Source organism: Periophthalmus magnuspinnatus, chromosome 3 (assembly GCF_009829125.3).
Source record: "Periophthalmus magnuspinnatus isolate fPerMag1 chromosome 3, fPerMag1.2.pri, whole genome shotgun sequence".
NCBI classification, from domain to species: Eukaryota; Metazoa; Chordata; class Actinopteri; order Gobiiformes; family Gobiidae; genus Periophthalmus; species Periophthalmus magnuspinnatus.
The window spans coordinates 1,230,540-1,243,452 of NC_047128.1; the positions used below are offsets into that span (position 1 = coordinate 1,230,540).

Below are 12,913 nucleotides of genomic sequence, written 5' to 3' on the forward strand. Positions count from 1 at the left end.
CCTCTCTCCTCCTCTCCTCCTTTCCTCCCCCTCTCTCCTCCTTTCCTCTCCCTCTCTCGTCCTCTCTCTCCCTCCTCTCCCTCTCTCTCTCTCCTCTCCCTCTCTCCTCCTCTCCTCCTTTCCTCCCCCTCTCTCCTCCTTTCTTCTCCCTCTCTCTTCCTCTCTCCCCCTCTCTCGTCCTCTCTCTCCCTCCTCTCCCTCCCTCTGGTAAGGGAAAAACGGTAAAACACCGACTCAAACATAAAAGGCTCTAAATTCACATGTTGAGTGAGCCCCCCTATTGAAGAACATGGCCCCCCCACAGCTCGCCCAGTCAAAAATATCTGGTGCCGCCCCTGCTGACAACATCTGAACAAATGCAGGAAAGTATTTTATCGCCTAATCAGGAAGAATGGGAGTAAAAAAGACAAAAAAGGGGGTTCAGATCTCTTTGTGTTGGTTGACTGGACCGTGGAGGGTGAAACTCGTCCGTACTGACCTGACACGGTCCAATCACGTCGCTCGTCCGCATCACATGTCTCGCAAAAAAATACCAGTAACATCCAAAACAAAATGTGACTTCTTTTACTTGAGGATAAGAGTTTGGTGCTTCTATTGTTGTTCTTCAGTTCTTTATGTGGTTTATTTTTCTGTTTTTTATGTGAGCAGCCATGTTTGTTTTTGAACCGGCGACGCTTCTCTCTGATTGGTTAATCCACCTGTCAATCACACCTTCTGAAATCAGGGAAACGGGTTAAAGCTCCAGGTCCTCTTCAGTTTTTAGAATCTTTTGGATCGTTTCAGGCTTTGACAAGGAGGTTTTGGCTACACTGTGGAACATTTAAACCAGCCCTATTGAGCTTGTGTCTTTATGGTTCTCATCTCTGACCCCGACTCCCATTCTGTTATAATTTACACATTTTAAATCACAATATTCATCTGAAACAACTTCATAAAAGAAACAGTTCAAGCTGAGTCCGAGTTAGAAAACTGCGGTGTCCAATTGGAGCTGACGTCGCCGTAATCGTCATGACGATAAAGAGTCGTGTAGCTGTGGCGCCCCCTATGGACAGATGCACGTCGCACTAGAGCAGCACTTTTTAAAAAATTTGTACCAAAATGACGACGCAACGCTGCCAAATCTTACGAGTATCAACGATTAAAGAAAATAAAACTGGAGAAGGAAGTGCGGACGTCACAGTGGGCGTGTCCCAGTGGGCGTGTCACAGTGGGCGTGTCGACAAAATGGCGTCTTGAAAATAGCGGATTAAAGTTTAAACTCAAACATGAATCAGTCCAAACACAACTTCAGGGGCTCAACGAAAAGAAACAACCAGAACATGGAGAAACAGCTGAAAAGTGTTTGTCGTATTTACCTGATTTAAGGGAAAAAAGGACATGTCAAAAAAGACAAACGGGTGGCGCACTCTCTTATAGAAAAGTTCAGCTAAATTGCGCAGTTTTACATAGTTTTTTACAAGTGTCAGACAAACAAACCGAGGCTATGTTTATGTACTGATAGTGACTCGGTGGAAGTCATGAGGAAAGCACGTTCATATTTCCTCCGACGCCTGAACAGACGCGCTCTTGTGTCCCCCGCTGCCTTTTTTTTTTTTTTTTTTTTTTTCCTTTTGTTGTTTTTTTCTCGGAAACACTCTCCCCTTCTCCTCTCCCTCGCTCCTCTCTGCAGTCAGACGCGCCTAACTGGATTTTCTAACTGCCCTCCAGAGCGGCCGCCGTGCGCATTAGGCTCCGGGCGGGCGGCGGCGGCGGGGGGTGGGCTGCTGTTCCCCGCGCACTCGCACATGCACGCCCCGCTGGCTGCCATGCCCCAGCGCTACTGCCACCAGAGACGCCGAGCCAGCACCGCGGCCGCCCGAAGGATGGAGCGCAGACGGAGGGACCAGCTGCGCAAAGCCAACGACAACAACAGCAGCGGCGGCGGCGGAGGAGGAGGAGGAGGAGGTGGAGGGAGCGGGGTTACCGGGAGCAACCACAACAACCAGCGCTCCAAGAAACTCGCCATGCTCTCCAGGTACAGTTCACACTCTCCTCTGATCTGTTCTGATGTTGTTTCCTCATCACAAACAGACCTGGACCTGCAGATTTAAGCTGAGTTTTTCTTCTCTCAAAGTGAAAACACTCTGTTCCACCTTGTGATGTCATCGTGTGGTGATACAGGAAGTGCTCCACTGTGTTTTTAAACTCCACACACCTTCATTTATAGAATTGTTTGGATGATTTGATTCTTTGTTTGGAAGTATTTTATAACTAAGCACATTTTCAGTGTGTCGTTCGTGTCACTGAGTGCAGGGTTTGTTTGTTTTTTTTAATTTTATTTTTTATGCAGAATAAGAATCACGTTGTTTGTGAAGGAAATTGCAGCTTTTGTGATTTGCTAATTGAGTTACATATTCAAATACGAGTTTAAGATTAATGTTGTAGCTACAGACTGTATATAGAAATGGACAGAGCTAACCTGGCTAACAAGAATTGATCATGTTTTGCACTTCCAGCTCCATCGACTCTGGCTCCATTTCACTTTCTATTGAAAATCTGTGTCTCCTCTCTCTGTACCTTATTTTGAGGATTTTTTTGGGGGTGTTATTTTGAGTTTGTTTTTTTTTCTTTTTTCTTTTATTGAGTTCATTTATTTATTTTTGTTTATTTTGAGGGTTTTTCTTTTGTGGGTTTTTTAAAAGTTATTTTGGGGTTGTTTTGTTTAGTTATTTTGATTTCATTGATTTATTTTTTGTTATTTTGAGATGTTTTTTTGTTATTTTGATTTTTTTTAATTTTTTTAATTTTGAGGTTTGTTTGTTTTTTGTTATTTTGAGTTTTTTTTGTTATTTTGAGTTTTTTTTTTTTTGTTATTTTGAGTTGTTGTTTTTTTGCTATTTTGAGTTTATTTTTAAAAATTTTTTAATCTGTCTCCTCTGTCTCTGCTGCTTCAGACTCATTTTGGTCTTAAATGTTCATCTAAACATGATCCTGGGGTTTTTATTTCACTATTGTGTCTGTAAATCAAGATATGAACATTAATAACAGACAAATCAGGTCCTTCTTTCCCCGAGGTCGCTCCTGTTAGCGTTAGCAACAGGTTTGATTGACAGTTGCTAAGTCAAACCAGCGCTGCGAGAGAGAAGAGGCGTTACCGTCAACATCCTCACTCCTGATTGGCTCTTTGGTTGCTATGATACTCGCGGTCAGAATTCCAAATATGGAATTCTGCTCCAAATTAGCCGCTATAACTGCTAGCCTCGATTAGCTTCATTTGAACGCTGTGGGTGACGTCACGCTCATTCTTTTCATTTGGATCATTTCAGCTTCTGGAATCGCCACTTTTGTATTGAACTAAAGGTAAAAGGAGCTGTTCAACTGAAAAAAAAATACCACTTGATGACATCACAAGGTGGAACGTCGCATTTTGAGTTTTGGAGATGTTACAGATTAATAATAAAGTGACGCAAACGTGTGTGAATGAAACAAAACACAACTCCAGGTCTGTTTTTGACGCACTTTTTGACATTCCAACCTGGATTAAAGCTACAACAGTCACTTTTGCGTCTTACATCACCTTTAACTCTCTGTCCCACGTCTCGCTCCGTCTCAGCTGGTTGTTTTAACGGGTTTAACAAACTGGAGGATTAGCTCATTGGTCCAGAGCCTGTGTTTATAAATAAGCCGTTACAGGGAGCCCACTTCAGTCCAATGTCCAGTCGTGGTCCAGGTCCTCCGTGTTCTAACTGTCCACTGTGTGCAGGAGGCGGCCATGTTGTTTTTAGCGACCGAGGCCGGACGAGCAAACTGGAAACAAGGCTCAACCACATCGGTCAACGCAAATATTTTCAGAAGATTTCATTCAATGTGTCTTTTTCTTCTACTTTTTCCAATTACATAATGTTTTTGGAAAATCTTAAAGAGGAATAAATTATGGTTAAAGGTGCTGTATAAAACAAAATGGACTTTTGTGAGCGTTAATCCAGGTTAGAACGATGTTAGTGCGTCAAAAACAGACCTGGAGTTGTGTTTTGTTTCATTCACACATGTTTGAGTCACACTTTATTATTAGTCTGTAACATCTACAAAGATCAAAATGTTTTGTTCCACCTCGTGATGTCATCAAGTGGTAGTTTTCAAGTTCACAGCTCCTTCAACTTTAGTTCAGTAGAAAATGGTCAATTCCAGAGCCAAAATCATCCAAATGATTCTATAAATGAAGGTGTGTGGAGTTTAAAAACACAGTGGAGCACTTCCTGTATCACCACACGATGACATCACAAGGTGGAACTGAGTATTTTCAGTTTGAGAGAAGAACTCGACCATAAAGACCTTGAAAACATGACATTCTAACTATAAACAAAGACACCTCCCCACAGATCTGACATCTAACTCTGCCTAGTGTCATCGCCGTCTTGTTTCCATGGAGACAGATAAGCTGAATACCAGATTATGGAACATTCTTGGCATAGCAATAACATCTTAAAGAGGAGGTGTTCTGCAAAATGTGCTTTTTTGTTTCTCCCAGTTAATACCCCATAGAAGTAAAATACCTCCTCTTTAACAGGAGAACTCTCTACCTCCCTCTGCTGGGCACTGTGGCAATTTCGTTTTTGTAACCTTCTTCTTCTTCTTCTTCTTCTTCTTCTCCTTCTTCTTCTTCTTCTTCTTCTCTTCTTCTTCTCCTTCTTCTTCTTCTTCTTCTCCTTCTTCTCCTTCTTCTTCTTCTTCTTCTCCTTCTCCTTCTTCTTCTTCTCCTTCTTCTTCTCCTTCTCCTTCTTCTTCTTCTCCTTCTTCTTCTTCTTCTCCTTCTTCTTCTCTTTCTTCTTCTTCTCCTTCTTCTCCTTCTTCTTCTCCTTCTTCTCCTTCTTCTCCTTCTTCTTCTTCTTCTTCTTCTTCTTCTCCTCCTTCTCCTTCTTCTTCTTCTCCTTCTTCTTCTTCTTCTTCTTCTTCTTCTTCTTCTTCTTCTTCTTCTTCTTCTTCTTCTTCTTCTTCTTCTCCTTCTTCTCCTTCTTCTTCTTCTCCTTCTTCTCCTTCTTCTTCAGGTCTTTGCTCCTGTGCCACTCTAATACCAGTGACGACCGCAGTCCGGAGGAGCGCACGCCCGGGGACATTTCTGAAGCGTTCAGGACGTGGGGGTCCGGTTGGGGGGCGGAGCTAAGCACCGGCGCGCACACAAACTCTAGACCGACGGAGAACGGACAAACGTGGACCAACTGTCACCCCACGACCTCGGAGAAACATCAGGAGGAGAACGAGCTTAGAACCAACGTCCTCAGGGAGAAGAAAGGCCTCAGGAGGTCCTTCAGCATCAAGGTAACAATGTGCAAAGAGTCACTCCCCTCGTGAGGAGGTGATGAGGAGGTGATGAAGAGGTGATGAGGGAGAGATGAGGGAGTGAGGAGGTGATGAGAGGAGTGATGAGGGAGTGATGAGGGAGTGAGGAGGTGATGAGGGAGTGAGGAGGTGATGAGGGAGTGAGGAGGTGATGAGGAGGTGATGAAGGAGGTGAGGAGGTGATGAGGAGGTGATGAGGAGGTGATGAGAGGAGTGAGGAGGTGATGATAAGAGTGAGGAGATGATGAGGAGGTGATGAAGGAGGTGAGGAGGTGATGAGGAGGTGATGAAGGAGGTGATGAGGAGGTGATGAGGTGATAAAGGGAGTGAGGAGGAGGTGATGAGGAGGCGATGAGAGGAGTGAGGAGGTGATGAGGGAGTGAGGAGGTGATGAGGAGGTGATGAGGGAGTGAGGAGGTGATGAGGAGGTGATGAGGGAGTGAGGAGGTGATGAGAGGAGTGAGGAGGTGATGAGGAGGTGATGAGGGAGTGAGGCGATGAGGAGGAGGTGATGAAGGGAGTGAGGAGGTGATGAGGAGGTGATGATACGAGTGAGGAGGTGATGAGAGGAGTGAGGAGGTGATGAGGAGGTGATGATACAAGTGAGGAGGTGATGAGAGGAGTGAGGAGGTGATGAGGGAGTGAGGAGATGATGAGGAGGTGATGATACAAGTGAGGAGGTGATGAGAGGAGTGAGGAGGTGATGAGGGAGTGAGGAGATGATGAGGAGGTGATGATACAAGTGAGGAGGTGATGATAAGAGTGAGGAGATGATGAGAGGAGTGAGGAGGTGATGAGGAGGTGATAAGAGGAGTGAGGAGGTGATGAGGAGGTGAGAAAGTGAAACGCTGTTGCTCGTTGATGAACATGGACTTCTTAAGTGTCTCTCTGAGTTTCATATTTATGACAGAATCTGATTCATCTGGAATCTTCCTTTTCTTCAGTCACAGTAAAGACACACCTGGAAAAAACATGTGGTCCTCCTCTTGTAGTGGGGTCGCCTTTCCACAGATCTGAGCTGTAACTTGGGCCATACTGTGGGTAAAGCAGAAACACATCCATGGAGACAAGGAGAACAAGGGACGTGTAGAACCAGAACTAAACCAGGACTAAACCAGGACTAAACCAGGACTAAACCAGGACTAAACCAGGACTAAACCAGGACTAAACATGGACTAAACCAGCACTGAACCAGGTTAAACCAGGACTAAACCAGGACTAAACATGGACTAAACCAGGACTAAACCAGAACTAAACCAGGACTAAACCAGAACTAAACCAGGACTAAACCAGGACTAAACCAGAACTAAACCAGGACTAAACCAGAACTAAACCAGGACTAAACCAGAACTAAACATGGACTAAACATGGACTAAACATGGACTAAACATGGACTAAACCAGGACTGAACCAGGACTAAACCAGGACTAAACATGGACTAAACCAGGACTGAACCAGGACTAAACCAGGACTAAACCAGGACTAAACCAGGACTAAACATGGACTAAACCAGGACTGAACCAGGTTAAACCAGGACTAAACCAGGACTAAACATGGACTAAACCAGGACTAAACCAGAACTAAACCAGGACTAAACCAGAACTAAACCAGGACTAAACCAGGACTAAACCAGAACTAAACCAGGACTAAACCAGAACTAAACCAGGACTAAACCAGGACTAAACATGGACTAAACATGGACTAAACCAGGACTGAACCAGGACTAAACCAGGACTAAACATGGACTAAACCAGGACTGAACCAGGACTAAACCAGGACTAAACCAGGACTAAACATGGACTAAACCAGGACTGAACCAGGTTAAACCAGGACTAAACCAGGACTAAACATGGACTAAACCAGGACTAAACCAGGACTAAACCAGGACTAAACCAGGACTAAACCAGAACTAAACCAGAACTAAACCAGGACTAAACCAGAACTAAACCAGGACTAAACCAGAACTAAACCAGGACTAAACCAGGACTAAACCAGAACTAAACATGGACTAAACCAGGACTGAACCAGGTTAAACCAGGACTAAACCAGGACTAAACCAGAACTAAACCAGGACTAAACAAGAACTAAACCAGGACTAAACCAGGACTAAACCAGAACTAAACCAGGACTAAACCAGAACTAAACCAGGACTAAACCAGGACTAAACCAGGACTAAACTAGGACTAAACCAGGACTAAACCAGAACTAAACCAGGACTAAACCAGAACTAAACCAGGACTAAACCAGGACTAAACCAGAACTAAACCAGGACTAAACCAGAACTAAACCAGGACTAAACCAGGACTAAACCAGGACTAAACCAAGGCTAGAACTTGACCAATCAGAACAAGTCTGAACCTGCTATAAAAGGTGTCTGGATGTTAGCGTTAGCAACAGGTTTGATTGACAGCGTTGCTAAGCGCCTGCTCCCTGTTAAACCAGTGGTGCGGTCGGAAAGGGGCGTTACCTTCAACAGCCTCGCTCCTGATTGGCTCTTTGGTTGCTATGACACTCGTCTGTACCTGCTCCGGCCTCGATGAGCTTCATTTGGAGCTGAAGCTGTGGGTGACGTCACAAAAATCGTAACGTTTCTGTGATCTTGTAGAAGTCTGTTTTATCCGTGTAGCGTCCGTGTTGTGCGGTCGTAGTGTGTGTTTTCCGTGTTGTGTTGTGCTTGTGCGGTCGTAGTGTACGTGTGTGTTTTCCGTGTAGTTGTTGTGCTCGTGTCTGCAGTCGTAGTAGTGTAAGTCTTTAATGTTTACGACTTTATTGTGAAGGAGCTCGGGTTTCATTCGTCTAATGGAGATTCCCATTGGACGAGCCGCAGCATCCGTCTTCATCGGAGCGAAACGACATCGTCACAAGACTCACACAGACACCGCGGTTCAGTCAATACAACAAACACAACAACAAACACACACACACACACACACCTTCAGTCTGGAAAAACTTAAAGAGGCTGCAATCTGCTTAAATGTCCCATAATGCACCACAAACAGACCTGGAGTTGTGTTTTTTTTTTGTTTAATTCACACATTTTTAACACACAAACCTGCAGATTCAGGCTGAAAACGTTCTGTTCCACCTTGTGATGTCATCGAGTGCTAAAACAGGAAGTGCTCCGCTGTGTTTTTAAACTCCACACACCTTCATTTCTAGAATCATTTGGATCATTTCAGTCCTGGAAATCCTCAGAAATCTCGACTGAACTAAAGTTAAAAGGAGCAGTTAACGTGAAAACTACCACGTCGTGACATCACAAGGTGGAACAGAGCATTTTTAGGTTCGTGTGTGAAACTTATAAAACAAGCGACTACGTTTTTTCGGTGAATTTAACGCAATAAAAGGCAACGTGGAGAAGTAAAACTGCTCTACCCTTTCTTGAGTTTTCAGACTATAGTAAGACTTTTGTGCCCGTGTTTGCTAATGTGTGCATTGTGTCGCCACGGTAACTGCTGAACGTTTGACCGTAGGCATCCACGCAGACCCCCCCCCCGTCCCGGTATCGCAGTATCCGTCGTCGTATCTGTGTCTGTTTGTTCTCCTCATGACCGCAGTAGAAGTACTTTCATTCAGTCTGCGTCTCGTCTTATCTGTCGCTCTTCGCGGTCGTCGGCGTTTAAACGGCGGCGGCTGATTCCGACACAAAGCCTGGATTATGTTCCTCCTGCCTCACAAACACAGAGCCTGTTGTGTGTGCGTGCGTCTCCGACTTTAACGCCGTAATGACCATGTGTGTTTATTGTTATGTAACTGTAAACACGTGGACGAGGATTTAAAGAGGAGCTGATCTGTGGAACGCACTTTTTGTACCTTTGTCCCATGTTCTAACTCAAAAACACGTCTGAGGAGGTTTTAGAGTCATCCATGCATGTTTGAGTCATCTAGAGATCTCTCCTGGGCCCTATTCAAACCCTCCTTATGGTTAACTGTGAGATTCTGTACGAGGCTCCGCCCACAAGCAGCTGACTCAATTTAAAAACATTTTAACCAAAAAAGTAAACAATTGGTGACTAGTTGCGGGTCTCCGTTGAAATGTTATTGCTTTGTCTAAAATGTTCCACAGTAAAGATTAAACCTGTCACAAGGGACATGCTACATTACAGTTCAGATCTGTGGAGAGGCGCCCCTGTTTACAAAGGAAATGATTGTTTTTGAGGGATAGAAACTCTGGATTTTAGGGATGCACCAGTGTGTGGTATTGTTTCGATGCTCAGTACTCACACCCACCAATGTGCTGCCGATACCAAGAGCCGATACCACTGTAACTGAGCTGCATCTTATTTGATGCTCACAACTCGGCTCGGCTCAGAGGTGTGGCTGTGTGGCTCGGAGCGGCTCGGAGCGGCTCGGAGCGGCAACATGAAAAAGTGTCTTCTATAAAAATCCATTTAAATAAATTAGATTCACTGCTGTAATGAACCTGGTCTGGTATCGGGACTCAGTATCAGCGAGTACTCAAACTGAAGTACTCGTTTTGGAGAAAGTGGTATCTGTGCATCCCTAATGCATATGTTTAATGTCACACCATGGAACATTCCAGGTAAAGCAGTAACATCTCCATGGCGACAAGCAGCTGTTTTTTTATGGACATATTGTTTTAATAATGATGCAGTTTAGAGCCTCCAGAAAACAAACATCAAAATGTCACTATGATGTGTGGATGTTTAACTATGACGTCATTGTTTGTGTGTGTGTGTGTGTGTGTGTGTGCGTCTGTGTGCGTGCATGTGTGTGTGTGTGTCCAGGACAGCAGTATCTGGCGCATGTGTGTAGCGGCTCGGCCTCACGAGGAGGCGAGACCCGACACGTCTGACCACAGCGTCCAGACCGAGGCCAGAGTGGAGTCAGGCCAAACACACAGGTATTTACACAGACACACAACTACACACACACTGAAGGTCAGGGGTTCAAATCTGGACGTAAACCTTGTGTCGTTGTGTCGATGTGTCGTTGTGTCCTGGAAAAGTTCTGTACAAAAATGTGACACTTTACCAAACGCAGCTGTGGGACGATTCGGGCTTGAATATTGAGTGAAAATAAAACTGAAACTAAACAGAAAAAAACGAGAGCTATGAAAATTTCTTGTAAACACGACGCAGTTTAAAGGACAGTCGTGTGTCGGTGAGTCAAGTCCGGTCAGATTTATTTATAAAACACTTAAAAACAACCTCAGCTGCTCCACGTGCCGCACAAACACCATAAAAAGTGCAATTTAAAAAAAAAAAAAACACACGATAGAACAAAACAACAGAAGAGTCCTGTTCAAACCCAAAGTAAACAAATGAGTTTTCAACAAAGATATGTTTACAATATTTAAAGATGGGGCTGTTCTGGAGTTTAAGATCAGCCACAGCAGAAGCCCCGCCCCCTCCGGAGTCATTAGTCGGGACGTCGGAGCGTCTCAAATCGTGTCATGTGATCGCAACGTTCTACTGGGAACACAAGCTCAGAGCGACGCAGCGAGGGGGGAGGAGTCTGTTTACGTCTCCTCACATGCGCTCGACTTTCACAAGATTTGACTAAACCTCCTGAGACCAGAGATTTTTCATGACTTTATTAACGTCTCTTTGTTTTTTGGGCCGATTGGTTAAACAACTGAAAAATGTGTGGTCCAAATGTGTCAAACTCAAGGCCCGGGGGCGAAATGCAGCCCGCCACGTCATTTTATGTGGCCGCGAGAAAGTAAATTAAAAGGCATGACTGTCATTTTAAAATAAGTCTGTGCTGCTTTAATGTTTGCACTGATGATAAACTAATGAGATTTTACCAAAACTGAGAAATATTTGCAAATAATCACCACAAAATGTTCGTGAAGAGGAAAACTGTCGGCGTGGAAGGAAGTTTGGAGGAAGAAAAGTGAAGGTGAATACAAGTTTGTGCTTTGAGGAGAAAAACCTGTGTGTTTTTTGTGTTATGAGGTCGACATTTTGACTCCAAACACGGAGCTAAGTGTGAAAAAGTGAGTCTGCGAGAAAAACAACAAACTGTCCAATAATTAAAAGGTCTTTGGTCCTTGACGGCGGCCATTTTGTTGATGTGGCCCTCGGTGAAATTGAGTTTGACGCCTCTGTCTTAGGAGGTTAAAGCTGCACGATTTGACTCAAAGTCCAGTGTCTCTTTCCTCTGTCTCTGTGAGCGTCTGTCCCCGCTCTCCCTCCCTCTGCTGATCCTGCTCTTCATCTTTTCTCCTCCTCCTCCTCTCCTCTGGTTCCTCTCATCTTTATAATCCAAGTTACGGAAAGTAAACGTCTATTTTTTCACCGTTTATGAGTGAAACTTAAGCTCTCGTGTTCCTGTTCCTCGCGGTCACACACACACACACACACACACACACCCCCACACACACACACACACACACACACACACACCCACCCCCACACACACACACACACACACACACGCGCGCGCTTTTAGCCAGGGCTGGTTCAGCAAATAATCAGACTGAGCAGCTGCTTGGGGCCCCAAGACCAGCAGGGGGCCTCGAAGAGCTCATACATTTATACTGAAAATAATACAAGATGTCACGTTTTTGCAGCAGCCTAAATATCCCTCTCAAACGATTACATTTATTTTATATCTATAGTAGTAAAATATCTGCTGCTACATTTTTTTTTATTTTTTTTTTATTGTTTTTGTTTGTTTTTTGAGTCGGGCAGAGGTGAGGGCAGCTCTGTGTTTACACCGGAGCAAGGACCCCACAGAATGTAAATTTAAGCAAACTGTCGCAACTGGAACACAATAAAATCCACCAGAAACAAAGAAAAAATGTGTAGAATTTTAAAACTGTTGGCCCCGCCCCTTTTATGTTTGTGTTGTTCTTATATATTTGTGTTGTTCTTGTGTTTGTGTTGTTCTTATGTTTGTGTCGTTCTTATGTGTTTGTGTCGTTCTTATATGTTTGTGTTGTTCTTATGTGTTTGTGTCGTTCTTATATGTTTGTGTCGTTCTTATATGTTTGTGTTGTTCTTATGTTTGTGTTGTTCTTATGTGTTTGTGTTGTTCTTATGTGTTTGTGTTGTTCTTATGTGTTTGTGTTGTTCTTATGTGTTTGTGTCGTTCTTATATGTTTGTGTCGTTCTTATATGTTTGTGTTGTTCTTATGTGTTTGTGTTGTTCTTATACGTTTGTGTTGTTCTTATGTGTTTGTGTCGTTCTTATATGTTTGTGTTGTTCTTATATGTTTGTGTTGTTCTTATGTTTGTGTTGTTCTTATGTGTTTGTGTCGTTCTTATATGTTTGTGTTGTTCTTATGTTTGTGTTGTTCTTATGTGTTTGTGTCGTTCTTATGTGTTTGTGTTGTTCTTATGTGTTTGTGTTGTTCTTATGTGTTTGTGTCGTTCTTATATGTTTGTGTTGTTCTTATGTTTGTGTCGTTCTTATGTTTGTGTTGTTCTTATATGTTTGTGTCGTTCTTATATGTTTGTGTTGTTCTTATATGTTTGTGTCGTCCTTATATGTTTGTGTTGTTCTTATGTTTGTGTCGTTCTTATGTGTTTGTGTCGTTCTTATATGTTTGTGTCGTTCTTATATGTTTGTGTTGTTCTTATATGTTTGTGTTGTTCTTATGTTTGTGTTGTTCTTATACGTTTGTGTT

The 12,913-nt window shown here is 43.6% G+C and overlaps 1 protein-coding gene across 1 annotated transcript in view; it reads left to right on the plus strand.

The window, feature by feature from the left end:
- Positions 1 to 12,913, plus strand: part of il16 (interleukin 16) — a 61,594-nt gene that overhangs the window by 13,674 nt on the left and 35,007 nt on the right. The window contains exons 2-4 of the mRNA XM_055229167.1: positions 1,708 to 2,014; positions 5,025 to 5,295; positions 10,065 to 10,180. Coding sequence (XP_055085142.1) covers positions 1,708 to 2,014; positions 5,025 to 5,295; positions 10,065 to 10,180 — 694 coding nt within the window. The remainder of the gene's footprint in view (positions 1 to 1,707; positions 2,015 to 5,024; positions 5,296 to 10,064; positions 10,181 to 12,913) is intronic.